An 18,016-nucleotide genomic window follows, 5' to 3' on the forward strand; every position below is an offset into this window, starting at 1 on the left:
TCTGAAGTGTCGATTACCCCTTACCTTCTATAGATGCTGCGTGATCTGAATTTCTCCAGCACTTTTGTGTATTGTTACTGTTCATTTTTAACTCTCCTATGTATTTGGACTCTGTGGTGGACTCTGCATAGATCTGGCATATGGTGAAGAATAAAATATCTTGAGCAAAGTCTTTTTTCTATTTGAACTACCATAAAAGTGTTTGCTTGTCGATGCACCTGTGTCTTAATAAGCTCAGAGAAATACCAGCATGCCTTCCTGAAAAGTTATCCAGCAACCATTGTTTATTTGTGCAATACAGCATGTATGAGGTTATAATGTGCCAAGCAAAAAGCTGAGAATTCAGCATTAATGTTATATTTTTAACCTAATTTGCAGCTATTTTATCCTTTCAAGTGAATTTGATTGATGCAGTTTGGCCGTGTGCCACATCAGTTTGTGATCCAAGAAATCAAGCTCAGTAAAATATACTATTCTAGGGCGTCAATCTTGTCAGAGTATGGCTTGATGATAACTCGGAACTTCTCTATGTGCTGGCAAATCTTAAGTCACTTGGTCTAGTTTTTGATTTTTTTCAGCTGGAGTTTTGCATTGGCTATTAATCGCAGCCTGTTATGGATTTTTTTCTGCTTAACCATAACCATATAACCATTTACGGAGCGGAAACAGGCCATATCAGCCTTTCAAGTCCGCACCGGTTCACTAGAACAACTCCACTAGCTCAAACCTCCCACTCACTTCCAATAACCCTCCAAACCCCTCACCAACATGTACACATCAAACCTTCTCTTAAATGACAGAAGGGACCCTGCTGCAACTATCTCATTTGGAAGATCGTTCCATTCTTCCACCAGTCGCTGAGTGAAAAAGCCACCTCTAATATTTCTCCTAAAGTGTTGCTCCCTTACCTTTAACTCATGGCCTCTTGTTCCAAACTCCCCTGCCCTCAGGGGAAAGAGTCTGTTTATGTCTAGTCTATCAATTCCTTTCATAATTTTAAATACCTCTATCAAGTCCCCCTCTCAGTCGTCTACTTTCCAATGAATAAAGTCCCAGTCTCCTTAATCTCTCCCTATAATCCAGATGCTGTTCTTGAACATTCAACAAGATCATGGCTGGTCTTCTACTTTACCATCTTTTAACTGCTCCATCCCCATATCGCTTAATATTCAGAAATCTATGCTTTGAATGACCCTAATTATAACACCTTCCAGGTAAAGAATTTCAAAGGGAAAAAGACATCTCTCCCTCTCAATTACCTTCATGATGCATCCTTAAAAATTCCTCTTAAATCATCAAATATGATTTTTCCTTTCATCGATCTTTGCTCAATCATGTATCTAGATATAGAGAGATTATATAATGTAGTATTGTCCCAACCTCAGATCGCAGGTTAATAGGTTGATAGTTCCTTATTTTATCTCCCTCCCCCTTTTCTTACATATTCACTAGGAGGCTATTTCTTGTAGGTATCAATGGTTTCCATTTTAACTATATATGTCCTTTGACAATATCTCTCTAGTTCCTAATATCAAAGATGTTTTTGAAGGAAAATAGGAGCAATGGTTATAACTGAAAGATGGACCTGAGAATAATACTGGAAAGAATATGCTTGAACTTCAATCATATAATACAATTTGAACAGTTCGGCGGAAGCTAGCGACACCAGTTTGCAGAGTTAGTAGCTAGGTAGAAAAAGCATCCAGGTGAAAGCATTAATATCAAAACACCATAGTTTGTAGGCAAATCTTTCCCTAGAATTCAACTATACTTTTTTTGGTACTCATTAATTAATCATTAATACGAGTAGCTCATCAAGTTGGATGTCCATTTAAAAGGTGGCTAAAGTGTTTTGATGGGAAGTAAGTGGTGGTACCCTTTTAACACTAAAACCAACAGACCTTCCACCATCAATGATCATAATACAGACTGGGGATGTGCTTTCTGTGCCACAGGTAAAAAGTACTCACAACAATCTTGTGTTTACAATTTTGCAGTTAAAAATTGTTGAAACATGTTGTAATTTAATATAAATCTCAATTAATCATACAGCACGATAACAGGCCATTTTTGGCCCATGAGTCCATGCCATCCAATTTACACCCAATTTACTCGTTTCAAACAGTGGGAATAAACTGGAGCCCCCAGTGAAAGCCCACACAGACATAGGTTGAATGTACAAACTCGACAGACAGTGTGGGATTCGAACCCTGGTCCCAACTGCTAGCGCTGTAAAGGCGTTGCACTAACAGCTGCACCAATTGTCCTGCTCCTAATGTTAAAACATAGCATTATTGTGAACAAAATTCACTGGTTGCTTAGTATTTATAGAAAGTAAAGGGTGAATAACATTATAATGTCCACCTAATATTTGCCAGTGTGTCAATACTGCCTGTATTGTTGCATTGACTGGCTGTTGATGGGACAAAAGTTGTAGGTGATGAAGAGCAAGGGAGATGAGATTTTGAAAGAAACAAATTCTATCATTTTGAGTAAAATTGCTGCCTGTCTGCTTTTAAATCAGTTGGAATGATTGATGTGTTAACAGGTGAAACAGACAACAAAGGTCCCCAATTTGAAATTCTACACATTTATTTTAAATTGTCACCAAGTCTAAATGTTGCTCAGTAGTGTTCCTGTGCTTTTTAGCCTGAACACTTGTTTTTTTTTAAAGTGATTTTTTTAAAAAATGATTGGGGAGGCATATAGGTCCATGGCCTTGTGTACTGTCCCACATCCGTAAATTGGAGGATCAACCCCTGATTTTCCGTCAGGGCACTCTCCAGCCAGATGGCATTAACATCGACTTTTACGGTTTCTGATGACCTGATCTCCTCTTCCTCTACCCCCTTCCAGCTCTGTTCCCTCTCTATTCACCTAACCTTCCTTCCTGCCTTTGCGACCACATCTCCCCCCTCCCCCTTTTGTTCGGACGTCTGTCGACATTTTTCCATGCCTTGATGAAGGGCTCGAGTCCGAAATGTCACTTACGTACTTTTACCTTTGCTATAAAGGACACTGTTGGGCCTGCTGAGTTTCTCCAGCATTGTGTTTTTACTTCAACCACGGTGTCTTTAGATTTTCGCATTTTACTTCTGACTACTGCCATTTCCATTTTATCTTTATTAAATACAAAAAAAGGTTAGCTGCAAAAAAGTTTTCCAATTTGCCTTGCTTTCAATAAACGGATGAAAAAGTCAAGTCATAAAAGGGTGAATCATGATTTTCAATTCCCTTTTGTCCTGGATTTGTTAAAAATTAAACACACCTTACTTTTCTTTAAGTTGACCAATACTAAGCTGAATCCCTTGGAGAATAAATTTTGAAAGTTGCATATACTGTATCTGTATAAATGACTGCAAAAATATTCCTTTTATCTTTAAATATTACTGAGAACTTAATTCTAAACAATACTTCCACAATTATCCAAATATACTTTTCACCTGAGTGGCCAAAACAACTATTTGTTCACTGAAGATTAAGTTGAGTGTGGCATCGCACCATGAGTTCAAATCTTTATTTGCATTACTAACTTTTATGTTGTGTGACAAGAAACGTTTTACACTGATGCTGGTGTTGGTAAACAGCCCTGCTAGTTTCCCAAGCTGACTGTGTGCTGGGACTAACTGGCATCAAAAGATAAGACATCTGTGGAGTCATTTAACAATAAGAGCCTCTTCAGTGTCCAGTTGAAGCCTGAAGATTATGTGAACAAAAGCTCATTGTTTGATCTTGAGAATTATCTAAATCTTCCTTAAAAAAAAATTTCTTCAAAGTGGCAGAGCCTCAAACCAGTAGCAGTGTTTTCTTAACACTTTGGGCTTCTAATTTTGTGCAGTAAATTGATAGCTGAAAGCAGTGTATTGAGACTTCCATGGAAGTATCTGAAATATGGATTAAAATTTGCAATTGATACCTTAAGGAAGGGCTCTGGACAGAAACGTCAGTAATATATTTTTACCTTCTGTGGACGCTGTGAGACCTGCTGAGTTCCTCCAGCAATTCTGTGCTTTTTCTGAAATATGGGTATTGCAAACACTGCCAGTTTATTTTGCAAAGCTGCAACCTTCAGTAGATTGCACAGAAAATCCAATTTCATTTTCATGTGAAATTATTAAGTTCAAGTTTATTATTGTCATACAATTGTACAAGTAATGGCCCTTATCTTGACAGGATCAACTTGCCAACCGGATTGGTGGGCCGCCAACAACTGATGCGCTTTGACCAATTGGCAGGCAGCTTCAGTATATTTGGCCTCTAGCTGCCGATGCACACCCGGGCAGTGTCCAGTGCATCCTGCGGCGAGCCACAGCAGAGCTTCAGAGATTCTATTTGCTCGTCGTTCTGAGCACCCTGCTTTGTTAACTCCTGGGTGATATCCCATTGGAGCCTCAGCAGGGCTATCAGCAACCACAGGGCTCCCCCACAAATTCCCTTAGTTTGGGAAATCCCGATTCCTCCAAGAGGGAGGCCACATGGTCCCCACTCTTCTCCCTCCAGTAATCCAGCCAATCAACTGACATCGCGTGGCCCACCAGCCTAGCTGCTAGCTTACTGAACCCTGACTATCATCTGTCCATCCAGAGAGCCTAATTTCTACCCCTGACGTTCCACTGTAACTTGTGGATCACCTCTTGCTGTCTCTCTTCGTGAGGTCCACTACCGCACACGCACATGCACCCACGCATACTGGTCAGTACAATCTCCCACATGGTTAGTTATTTTGCGTATGTCTAGCCGAGACTCCTTGAACCCTGCTCGCAGCAGTAATTGCTACGTATGATCAAATTGGGTTCAGTGGGCTCACAGAGAAATGGGCCCAGACACAGACTGGACAAACAAAGGATGATCTTTATTGTACACACGGGGAAAGAGTAATGGGGAAGACACAAAACAACACTTGGTACTTTAAACAATATAACTAGTCACATCGGATACAACGATCTCTGATACCACTGGCTGCTTACTCTCTCATACACTTGCAGTAATATTCAATAACTAGCGCACTTTTACTATACAGGAACTTCAATACGTACTCCAGATTCCCTGTTCCAACAGGGTACGACGCAGTGCTTAGCATTCCCACACTGTGGTGCTCTGAGGTAGCAGCAGGCAAGCACAAACTCAGAAAAGACTGTACAACAGGCTTTAATCCAGTAAAGGTCTGAACACCAGTTCATGCCTTGGTGGATCCCTGTGTGACTGATTCAGCACAGGAGGGGCCAGCTCAGGTTTATATTCAGGTCGGCTGATTGACAGCTGGCCAGGTGGAGTCAGCCCCTTAGGTGGTCTTCCTGCAGATATGGAGATCGTCCCCTGCAGTAGGCTGGTGGTCGTATCATCATATTCATTCCCTTCTTAAAATTAAGATGGGAGGGGGTGTAAAAATGGTGATGGGTGGTATTTACAAATTCGGGCAGTCCAGTGACCATTGGAGTCTCTTCGACCGTCGCAGGGTTGGCTCCTGGTCAAAGGTTGGCAAGGGCATGGTTGTCCGAGGGTGTCTGGGTCCGGTGTAGTTGTGGTGGGCATCGGTGTGGACAGCGTGGTGTCTATCTGTATGCCTATCCGTGGTGAGGGGGGGGGGTGGCTGGGTGAGACTGGACTGCAAGGAGTGGGGTCCCCTGGAGAGGTAGAGGGAGGAGGTTGGCTCCCAGATCCAGAGGTTGGGCCAGGTAGTCATGATGCTGGGGGAGGGGTGGTGGGGTCCCTGCTAGTGCCAGGTCCCTGGTCGAGATGGTGTCCTCAAGGCCATTGGGGTACCTGACGTAGCCATAGTTCTGGTTGGCGAGGAGTAGGAGCACCTGCTTGACCAGCAGGTCGGACTTGTGATTGGTGAATTAAATACAGATTAGCCTGGAAATATTAACAAACACTTTTCTGGGAAACAAACAAGATGTAATGCATTGGCTTCAGAGAAATTTATCTCCAGAGAAAATAATTGCCACATTGTGAAAATTGGGCTTTTAATTTCAAGCCTTAAATATCTGTGGCTAATTAACTTCAACCACATTCAGTGGTGAGCAGTGGTGTGACCTGGGGCATAATGTTATCTTTGAGTATTAAAAAATAAGAAAGCATCACTTTAAGGTGAGAGAAAAGAGTTTTAAGAGGGATTTCAGGAGTAATATTTTGTTTTTACACACTGGTTAATAATCTGCAACTTTCTGCCAGAAGTGGTGGAATCAAAAACAATTACTGCATTTAAGAGACATTGAAATTAATACTTAAATAGGCACAGCCCAGAAGGATACAGTCCCAATGTGGGCAGGTCAGATATCTGTGTAGATGGTAAAAGAGGTTGAAGGGCAGTTTCTGTGCTGTACAGCTCCGTAACTCTATGAAATGCAACTCAACCAACAACTGTTTGGACATTTTTTTTAAAAACACCACATATCTGTTCTTTGTTTACCTCCTACTCAGAACTAACTGCAAGTACTGTTTGTCTTGGTTGTTTTGACAACTAATCTCTCCCATTAGAAGAAACAACGCACCATCCATGAACTAGCTTTTGTGAACACACTTGGAATGGCTTGTTAAATAAATGTTGACAATCGCTAATGAAGTAACTCCAGTTTTAGAACTACCATTTGGCGGCATTAATGTTTTTCATCTCTTTGGAGGACCTCCATGTGATCTTATTCACTAACATGGATATTTTCTCAGCTATAAATTGAAGAGCATGGAATCATCTCAGCAAACAAAGCATAAATTAACTCTTTTCGATGAGGAAGTGGATGGTGATGCTGAGCTTTTTGAAGCAGTGGAAGGCTCTACCCCAACAGCCTTAATGAAATCCTCTTTCAAAGAAGGTGAGTACTGCCTTTGACAGTAAGTGAGGATAGTTTTTGTTTCTCTGTAGAAGTGAGCACTAATTTCTGATCGTGTTTACTGATTATTCTTGAGCAATGAGTTAACCTCATAACATGTGTGACAATTAACCTTGTCCGCATTTGTTCCCTTTATTCAAATTAGTTTAACTGTCGTTACTTGCTTTTCAGATATTGTTTCTTTGATTTTTTGCTTATTTATATAACACCAAATTATATACACAGCAGATTTTACTGAATGCAGAACTTCCAGATTCAAATTCCTTTCATACAAAAATAAGAAATGGAACAGCAATTTGCTAATTGTATTCATGGTGCTAGCCACAGTGAATAGTCAATTTTTTTTAGTGAACAGTTTTCATCATCTATTTGGCATTTTTAAGGATATAAATTGACTGCATTAGTGAAAGTATGCATTCAAAGGGTCCACCCCTGAATGGTGCTGGAAGGAGTTATTGTAGCAGTTTATGGAGAGCGATGCATTTCTGACATTATGTATGCCAAGAAGCTGACATGAACATCTACCAGTGACCACCATTAAACAATCATCTTCAACATGATCTCCTGGGGGTGGGTTCCTTGAAGAGTCGTTCAGCTCTTTCATATCATAGTCATTTTAAGACCATTAAGGAAACCTGTAAAATAAAGATCAACCCATGTTTGATGCACTCCAGGAAGATCCAAAAATGAGCAGATTAAGAAACTGTTTTCTCCCCAAGAATGCTATTTCAAATGACTTCAATGCAAATTGAAATTAACCTTTGAAGTGTCAGAATCACAAAGAAAGATAAAATATAAGAGGCAGTACACAACACAAAATCCCACAGCCAGAATTATTCTCTGGGTGTGTTTATTGAGGGATGTATACAGACATGCAGCAGAATAGGCCCTTGGCCCATGATGCCAAATTAAATTAATTCCATACAAATGATCCATATCCTTTCGACCTTCACGTTCATCTGCCAATTGAAATGCCTCTTAAATAACACTCTTACCCCCCCGAGAGAGCATGATCCAGGTACCTGTTTGTTTTCAAAAGTCTTTATAGCTAGGAAACCTTTTCAGTTTTTTGAATAAATGCTCAGATGGACATTTGTTTCACTTTCATCCATTGACCTTGAAAAGTGCTGTAGTCTAGCTATTATACTGCATTGAATGTTAACCTAGGTGATGTGCTTCTGAAACTGAATCCTTGACATTCTTGTTAGACAATCACTGATTAACGCTGATGCTGAGGAATTGCCTGTGTTTACAATCTGCTAGACCAATATCCAAAATGTGCGTGACTGAAAAACACATTCAAATTTCCAAAACAAAGCAGCCATTACAAGATGTTTTGTACACAGGAGCAATAATGTCTAAAAATAATGATGGAGAAGAGACCACATCAGGGATATCGTGTGCAGTTTTTGGTCTCCAACGCCAAGGAATGGTGTACTTGTAGAAGATTGAGTGCAGTGAAGGTTCACCAGACAGATTCTTGGAACTGTCATATGAGGAGGGATTGGGACAACGAGGCCTATTTGCACTGGAATGTGGAAGAATGAGAGGAGATCTCATTGCATTGTATCCAATATTGACATGGCTCAACAGGTTGGAGATGTGTGGGAGCTTTCCTCTGGCTGCGATATCCAGAATGAGGACTCGCAGGCTCAAGAGATAGGTTGAGATATTGAGAGGTGAAATTTCTTCACTCAAAATGATGAATCTGGGGGATTTTCTATAACAGAAGGCCAAGTAACTGAATAAATCGATGGACATAGGTTTCCGGAGAGAAAGGCAATTAATGGAAATAGGGAGAGAGCAGGAATTGGTTATTGAGATAAACTTATCAGCTGTGAGAGTATTGAATGGCAAAACAGCTGAAAGGTCCAAATGGGATAATCCTGTTATCAGTTTGTAAGTGAATGTCACTTGCCAAGCTTTATAAGAAGTATATTTCGAGTAGAGATTTTGAACAGGTGGTCGAAAAGTGATCCAACATGTAAATCGGAAATGGTAAGAGTTGAACAGGTTTTCCTTATGTTTAATGTAATCATCTGATTTATTTTTAAATTGGGATTGAATCTGAGGTTTTTTTTCTGTCACTTTTTCTTCAATTAGGCATGAAGAGGGAAGAGGAGTTTCCAAGCTAGTTCATTGCCCATATTCTTTGGTTTCTTTCTTTCTGCATTACCTGAGATTGAAGGGAAATGGATAGTGGGAGATTTCTTTCTGAATTGTAAATCCATTTAACCCCTCAGCTGTGCAATTCAAAATTACAATAATTAAAATGCAGCTTCAAAACTCAATTATTTTGAAACAGTTCATTTTTAATGCAAATCAAACTGTGCCAATGTACTTGTAGTGTTCTGTTTTATTTCATTTTTGCTTCTAATGCATCATATTAATAATTGATTGCCTTTGGTGTGATTTTTCCAAAGGTGAGGAAAGGTCATGAGAGATGTTCTTTATGAATGAGTTAATAATTCACCTTGAATAAACTACACTGTTGATGTTTCTAATATAACATTAGATTATTTTTAACAGGAGCATATAAGTTTGCCTGCAGAAGCTAACCATTACATGGATAACAAATAGTAAATTCAGGTTATGATCTGAATTATAATGTGCAAAGTGTATATTGTAAAATGACGGCTATTAACTTGCTTTGTAGCTGATTTCAGATTATTTGAGGACCCAGATTTGGGTGGAGCTATCCAAACCAATGATCCTTTATTACTTCCACCTTCCTGTGAGCCAAAAGGCAATGTCATAAATGTAAAACTTGATGAGGATACTGAAGAATTGTTGAGGTAAAGTTATTTTAATCATTAATGAAGTTGTAATTTTGGGGGAAATGCACTTTTGTAGCAGCAGTAATGGCATTTGTTTTCAATCACATGTCACACATATTTGACAATCTGGTCTTTAAGGTGATGGGATTCCTCCCATAATGGCTTCAGTCTCTTCCCCAGGTTAGACTGCCCAATAATTCTATTAGTCTAAAATCAAGGAGTATAGGTGCAGAAGTGCTGTGATCCAAATGAATTTCAATAAGCAGTTTGTAAAGTACTTGTGTACATGCAAATATCAAATTGGCTTTTGTTTAGAAAGCAGATGGTGAATTAAACTTAGCCGTTTTCATTTATCTGCTCAGCCATCTTTGCAAATGTCTTCTCACTGCTAATAGTTGTCCGATGACTTTCATCTTCCGACTCTCTGCCACCGTTGCTGGCAGAAAACACAAATTAATTGGTTTCTATTACTGCTGTTTCAGAAAATTCCTCAGACCATGCAGCATGCTCACAGACTGTGGAATTCGTAGTTTAAGTTGGTCAGGCATAGTTGGTGTCTCATTGGCAATTTGAATACCTCCACATTGTAGGAGGAGGCCCAATGTTCCACGTGGCAACAAAACTAAGCAAAGTCATGAGAAATCCAGGAAGGTGCAATGCGTAGGTGGGATCTCAGTGCACATTTGCCAAAAGAGTGCTCTCATAATGAACCAATAATTTTAAAGATGAGTGATTTAAAAAAAAAAGCATGCTGTTTTATAGAAAACTTGCTTCATGCATTCATTGTTACCTCTAATATTTTTTTAAAGCTGAAAAAAAAAATTCTTGAATTAAATGTCGATAAGTGACTTGAACGGCATCATTTTAGGACCCCTTCCATTGTACCGTCATTCATCTCTTAGTCTTACTTTGGAGCTTCCCAAATACAATTTGAAAGCAAATTATGAAAAATATACAGTGATTCTAATTGAGAGGAATAAGTATTGTTGTTGATGTAAAATGACACTCATTGCAGATTCTAAACTATACAAAATTTGCTATTGATATTGTTTGGGTTAAATTTTTTATTATTCAATATCTGTTTAAACCAATGTCTGTGAACTGCAAAAGCATGATGCTGATTCCTCCAAGAGCAACAACGATATTTTTGCATGTATGCTATTGATTCAAGCAGCATGGCTTTCAGTATTGAATGTTTTAATGCTTCTGATTCTATAAAAAAATCAGTTGCCATTGGCATATTTTGGCATACTCAAATAATAATATTATTAATTGTGTATGTTGTACTCTTGCTGTTTTCAGAGTTGAAGATGACTTGGATAAATTACTAAAGCTAAGTGCTATTAACAAAATAAAACCAATGGTGCCCACCAAGCCGGCTGTGCCCACCAAGCCGGCTGTGCCCACCAAGCCGGCTGTGCCCACCAAGCCGACTGTGCCCACCAAGCCGACTGTGCCCACCAAGCCGACTGTGCCCACCAAGCCGGCTGTGCCCAAGAAGCCTGCTTATTCCACTGAAAAGAGGAGCAGTCCTCCAGCAGAAGCCAAATCCTCGAAAAACCCAGTGGCTGCCATGAATGAATTGGATATTCTGAAATACATTCAGGAGAATGAAACATCAAGTACTGACCCGCTAGACCTGTTTTGAACATGTACTAATTGCTGTATGGCATATCCTTGATTGTCATTGAACCTAAAATATATATTAGATATACTTTCAAAGATTTCATTGCATTTATGGACATAATCGAAAGACAATTGAAAATTGTTATTTTTGAATTTTTTGCTGTGAAGCAAATATCCTCCTAATCAAAATAACTGATTGGGAGATCTTGATTACTTGCCCATGGTGAGGAATATAACCCACTAGAGCACATGTCAGAAAATTGCAGTCAGCAAATCTGGAATTTATTTTTCTTTAGTCCACGGATGTGTTTGGTGAGTACCGAAAAAAATCTGACCCATTTTAAATGTACCATAGATGTAATTGGGATACAGAAAGGGGCATGAAAAGGAATAAATTTGTGTGTTATGTGCAGAGAATGTCAGAACTGAAATATTTTCTACATCAACTTTTATCCATTAGTGTACTCAGTTCTGTTCCTTGGGAGTTTCTTCATGCCATGTGTCCTTAGAAATAGGCCCCTCTCACTAATTCAGATCAAGTGCTAACATCAGGGGAATTTAAGTTAAATACCTTGCTTTTTCAGGTATTGGCATTGACACATGAAAGTCAGCTGATGTGTTTTTAAACCAATGCCATGTACCCAAAGTACATGTATGCATGGGAAAAGAAATTAAATTAATGTCTTAGACTGAAGACCCTTCATTGGTTCTGATGAACATCTTCAACGAGGAGAAAATTTTGTTTGCATTTCATTTCCAGTCTTTGGATCTTCATTTAGTCATTAGATGCATTTGCGTAAATGTATTTTTTAAAAATTAGAGCATTATTTCCACCAACCAGTTACTTAAAGCTTAACCATGAATCAGATTCCCCTCTGCCCTGTCTATATGGGTATCAATTTTGGAGGCATTTGGGTGCAGAGCTGTACTCTTGTACACCTCTATTATTTATGCAGTACTGTTGAGGACCTCAATTATTTTCCATGCTGCTTGCTATCATTTTCAACTCTGGTGTGAATCTGGGGTGCACAATAATCGTGAATATCCCAGTCTTGGATCATTAATGCTCAAGACTTGAATGATAGTACCATGCAAATATATGCATTTGTCTGTGTTCAAGAGCCTGTAGCTGAGATTTGCCTGAACTTGGGTCTCTGGCCAGTCTCTTGCATGATGAATTTGTAATGTAAGAATACATTCAAAGAGACAAACAAGAAAATGAAATATAATTTTACCTCTTTTTTTGCTGCCTCCTCAAAAAAAAAGTATTGGCAATTTTTATTTCCACTGACTTGCTCATTTTATCTCACTCAATTAGTCCTCATGTGATTTGACAATATATTCAGCTTGTAAAGAAAATATTACAATGAACTTGAAGGCTACTTAAATGCTAAATTAAGATGTAACATTTTGACCCTCTTTCTTTAAAGAGGGGAATGCAAATTATGGCCAGTCTTGTGAAAGTCTGGGAGTGATAGCATTAAGGAGGAAACCAATCTGGGACTTCATGAGGACTGAAACAAACATGCTTAAAGTGGTTGATGGTCTTTGGGTTGCAGACTGATAGAACTGTCTTGAATCACTAAAATTCAATTTTGCCTGTTGTGTGTGGTGTTTATTGTAATACAATTTCACTTAAGATGTCATAACAGCATAATTCTACAAACTTAGTACAATAGTGTGAGCATTCTGCTTAATGCTGTAATCATACAGAAATTAAAGTTATTTTTGCAAATGATAAAACTTGGATTCAAGGATTGTAAATTGATTTGGAAGATAATTTGCTCAATGTGCAAATCAAGTGTGCAACAATGCATCTTGTACTTGGAATTATAAATCAGTACTGCATGCTTCTTCATAGACTTGCAAGTTTTATTTCCAGGTCCCTGTGGAGTCAGCTGATCTCAGGCAGATGGCACCAAACCACAGCAAAGAAATTGTAACTGTTCACTCCACCTGAGTGGAGAATGTGGGGGGGGGGGGGTGGGAGGATTTTACAGGAATTTATTCCTTTGTTTATGTGGTTTTTCACTCACCCATTGCTCTTTCCCTCACTGTCTCTCATGTCACACCCTTTGTGTATTTTGAGCCTTTGGTTCTATACAAGTCAAGGCCTTCAGAAAAGAGGTAAAGATTAAAATAGATAAAAGATTAAAAATAACATATTTTAATGGTACAAACTGCAGAGCTCAAGAAACACAGCTATCAGAGAAGAGTCAACCACCAACTGGTTTTTATTTTAAACAATTGCGCACTTCATGAAGGAGAGTGTGAGAAACAGAAGTACCTTCACAGAATTTGCTCGAGACAAAAATTGAGAACAAAGAACTTTTATTATACTATTACAACAATGCAAAGTTGGGTGCTTCCCCTTACCCTGGGAATACACACAGATACTGAGGCTGACCCAACTTTTATACATTTCATTTCAGTACAGAGATACCTTCCCCCTAACATTCTTCTGCCTCCTGGATTGGTTTAGCATTAGGTAATTCTGCCCACGTGGATTCTAACTTCTTATCAGTTTATGTGTCTTCCTGCAAACTTGTTAGCCAGGAAATATCATGTCTTTGTTCTTTACTCATTAATCAATCCCCAAGACTTGCTAAAGCTATCTACTTGCTATCCTGTTTTGAAGATCCTTATTTTATTATACTTTTATAACCCTTCCTCCCATTCCAGCATCCCTTCACCCTGATTTAACCCATAATACTTCATTTCTAATGAGCACTTGCTTGACTCCTCACATTCCAGTATCCCTTCACCTTAAGTTAACCCATAATACTTCATTCTTAATTAGCACTTGCTTGACTCCTCACATTCCAGTATCCCTTACAAGAGTGACGTCAGCGCACTTCATGAAGGGGAGTGATGTCAGTGCACTTCATGAAGGAGAGTGATGTCAGTGCACTTCATGAAGGAGAGTGATGTCATTGCACTTCAAAAGGGGAGTGATGTCAGAGCACTTCATGAAGGAGAGTGAAGTCAGCGCACTTCATGAAGGAAAGTGGGGCGTGGCAAGATGGCGTAAGGAACAGACGTGCCTTCCAGTCTTCTCCTGACTCTAACTTATTGTTTTGTTTTTAAGTGCCCGTTAAAACTTTTTTAAAAAGTTTATAAATAGTATGAGATGTTGAATTAATACCTAATGGTACATTTGTTTAAAAAAAAAGTAAAAGGAAACATCAACAGATTGTTAAAAAATTATATTTTCCGAAATTATCTGAGCCTGCTTGTTTACAAAAACCCACGACTCAGCGTGAAATGGATCCAGGAAAACAAGCAAAGAATTCGGCCTTAGAGCTCCGTTCCGATTCTGTAAGTCTTTCTGAAGGTCGTTTTCAACAGCCTTTAGAACAAAAGGCTGGCCGGATGCCAGTATTTCAAACAACGTCTACTGTTACTGAGGCTTTGATTGCTGAATTAGCTGGGGTGCCACCAGTTGGAGAGTTAAAGAGTTGTTATTTGACTGCTATACCATCAGTTACAACAGCTCTTCCAGATACTGACGTAACAAAGCTTTTAAAGGAGGTTTGGATCAAAGATAACCCTGATCATCAGCCTCCTGACACTTCTGGGGGGTCTGTGGCAGGGGCTCTTACACGGAGTCAAACTGCAAGAAAAGCTACTAAATTAAAAGAAGGGATAGAAGGTCCTCTGATACCACAAGAACAGCAGAATCCCACCATGTCTGGATCTATTGATGTTGATGTACTTTTCAAGAGTCTTGAACATAAGATATTTTCTTCAATGATGCATTTAGGTGATTCTATGAATAATCTTCTAAGATTAATGCATTGGTGGATGTCAATACTCAACAGATGGCTGATTATGGAGCTTTTAAAGTTGAAACTACTGAAAGACTTGAGATGTGTGATCAAGGATTATCTGATGTACAAGATCAATTGCAAGATGTGAATAAAACAATTGAAACGTTACAGATTCAGAATAAAAATTTAGCAAAAAAGGTTGATTATTTGGAGAACCAATCCAGACGGAATAATGTGAAAATTGTCGGCTTGCCAGAAGGCATAGAAGGGTCAGATCCAAGAAAATTTTTCACTGAATGGATTCCACAAGTGTTGGGACAAGATAAGTTTTCTGAAGGTTTAATATTGGGACGGGCTCATAGAGCTTTGAGAAGGAGACCTTTTTCAGGACAGAATCCAAGACCTGTTCTGGTTCGCTGTTTAAATTACTGTGATAGAGACTATTTTACGTATGGCTATTAGAAATGCACAGCAAAACAAATCTCCTTTGATGGTTCATAATATTAATAACAATTACAGCACGGAAACAGGCCATTAGGCCCTTCTAGTCCGCACCGAACCAAACACCCCTTTCTAATCCCACCTCCCTGCACAATGCCCATAACCCTCCATCTTCCTCTCATCCATATACCTGTCCAACCTTTTCTTAAATAATACAATTGACTCCGCCGCCACTATTTCTCCCGGAAGATCATTCCACACAGCTACCACTCTCTGAGTAAAGAAGTTCCCCCTCATGTTACCTCTAAACCTCTGCCCCTTAATTCTTAACTCATGTCCTCTTGTTTTAATCTTTCCTCCTCTTAACGGAAATAGTCTATCCACATCCACTCTGTCTATCCCTTTCATAATCTTAAATACTTCTATCAAATCCCCTCTCAACCTTCTACGCTCCAAAGAATAAAGACCCAATCTGTCCAATCTCTCCCCATACTCCAGATGCTTAAACCCAGGCAACATTCTGGTAAACCTTCTCTGCACTCTCTCCACTCTGTTTATATCCTTCCTATAATTAGGCGACCAGAACTGCACACAGAACTCCAAATTAGGCCGCACCAACGTCTTATACAATCTCAACATCACCTCCCAACTCCTATATTCCATGCAATGATTGATAAAGGCCAGCATACTAAAAGCCTTCTTCACCACCCTATTCACGTGAGTTTCTACCTTCAGGGAACGATGTACCGTCACTCCTAAATCTTTCTGCTCTTCTGTATTCCTCAATGCTCTCCCATTTACCACATATGTCCTATTCTGATTCTTCTTACCAAAATGAAGCACCTCACACTTATCAGCATTAAATTCCATCTGCCATTTTTCAGCCCACTTTTCTAAGCAGCCCAAATCCCTCTGCAATCCTAGAAAACCTTCTTCATTATCCACTATTCCACCTATCTTAGTATCGTCTGCATATTTACTAATCCAATTCACCACCCCATCATCTAGATCATTAATGTATATAACGAACAACAATGGGCCCAATACAGATCCTTGAGGCACACCACTGGTCACCGGCCTCCAACCTGACAGACAATTATCCACTACCACTCTCTGGCCTCTCCCTTTCAGCCAATGTTCAATCCATTTGACTATCTCAAAATTTATACCTAAAGACTGCACCTTCCTAACTAACCTTCCATGTGGTACCTTATCGAAGGCCTTACTGAAGTCCATATAGACAACATCCACTGCACTACCCTCATCCACATTCCTAGTCACCTCTTCAAAAAATTCAATCAGATTGGTCAAACATGACCTTCCTCCCACAAATCCATGTTGAGTACTCCTGATCAGACCCTGTCTATCCAGATGTTTATAAGTACTATCTCTAAGAATTTTCTCCATTAATTTACCTACCACAGACGTCAAACTTACAGGCCGATAGTTGCCAGGCTTCCTCCTTGAACCCTTTTTAAATAACGGAACCACATGCGCAATGCGCCAATCCTCCGGCACTATCCCCATATCTAATGACATTCGAAAAATTACCGCCAGAGCCTCTGCTATTTCCTCCTTCACTTCTCTCAATGTCCTGGGGAAGATCCCGTCTGGTCCTGGAGACTTATCCACCTTTATATTCTTCAAAAGCCTTAAAACTACACCTTTTGTAATCTCTATATTCCCCATATTTACCCAATTTGCTTTTTTTATCCCACATCTCCCAATATCCTTCTCCTTAGTGAATACCGAAGAAAAGAAACTGTTCAATATCTCCCCCATTTCTCTAGGTTCCACACACAGTTTTCCACTCTGATTTTCTAAGGGACCAATTTTGTCTCTAGCTTTCCTCTTACCATTAACATATTTGTAGAACTCTTTTGGATTTGTTTTCACCCTGCTTGCCATAGTTTTCTCGTACCTTCTTTTAGCTTTCCTAATTCCTCTCTTAAGATTCCTCTTACATTCAATGTATCTTTCAAACATCTCCTTAACTCCATGCTTCTTATATCTAATGTACGCCTCCCTTTTTCTTCGAACCAAGTTTCCAATATTCCTTGAAAACCACGGCTCTCTCAAACCTTTTGCCCCTCCTTTTAACCTAACAGGAACATAAAGCTTTTGCACTCTCAAAATCTGATCTTTAAAAGACTTCCATCTCTCTACTACATCCTGCCCATAAAACAAATTGTCCCAATGCACACCCTGCAAGTCCTTTCGCATCTCCTCAAATCTAGCTTTTCCCCAATCAAAAACCTCAATCCTTGGCCCTGATTTCTCTCTTTCCATAATGACATTGAAGCTGATGGCATTATGATCACTGGACCCGAAGTGCTCGCCAACACTAACCTCCGTCACTTGACCCATCCCATTTGCCAACAGTAGATCTAACACTGCTCCTTCTCTGGTCGGCACCTCTACATATTGTTGTAAAAAACTATCTTGCACACATTTCACAAACTCTAACCCATCCATTCCTTTCACAGAATGTGTTTCCCAATCTATATGTGGAAAATTAAAATCTCCCATAATTACAACCCTGTGCTTATCACAAATATCTACTATCTCCCTA

At 39.4% G+C, this 18,016-nt stretch overlaps 1 protein-coding gene across 1 annotated transcript in view; it reads left to right on the forward strand.

Moving 5' to 3' along the window:
- The window catches only part of hs1bp3 (HCLS1 binding protein 3), a 92,731-nt gene extending 79,755 nt beyond the window's left edge, over positions 1-12,976 (forward strand). Inside the window, exons 6-8 of the mRNA XM_069886424.1 lie at positions 6,667-6,812; positions 9,487-9,625; positions 10,910-12,976. Of these exons, the coding sequence (XP_069742525.1) occupies positions 6,667-6,812; positions 9,487-9,625; positions 10,910-11,255 (631 nt within the window). The 3' untranslated portion in view covers positions 11,256-12,976. The remainder of the gene's footprint in view (positions 1-6,666; positions 6,813-9,486; positions 9,626-10,909) is intronic.
- Positions 12,977-18,016: the final 5,040 nt, after the last annotated feature.

Source organism: Narcine bancroftii, chromosome 6 (genome assembly GCF_036971445.1).
Source record: "Narcine bancroftii isolate sNarBan1 chromosome 6, sNarBan1.hap1, whole genome shotgun sequence".
In the NCBI taxonomy this organism is placed as follows: Eukaryota; Metazoa; Chordata; class Chondrichthyes; order Torpediniformes; family Narcinidae; genus Narcine; species Narcine bancroftii.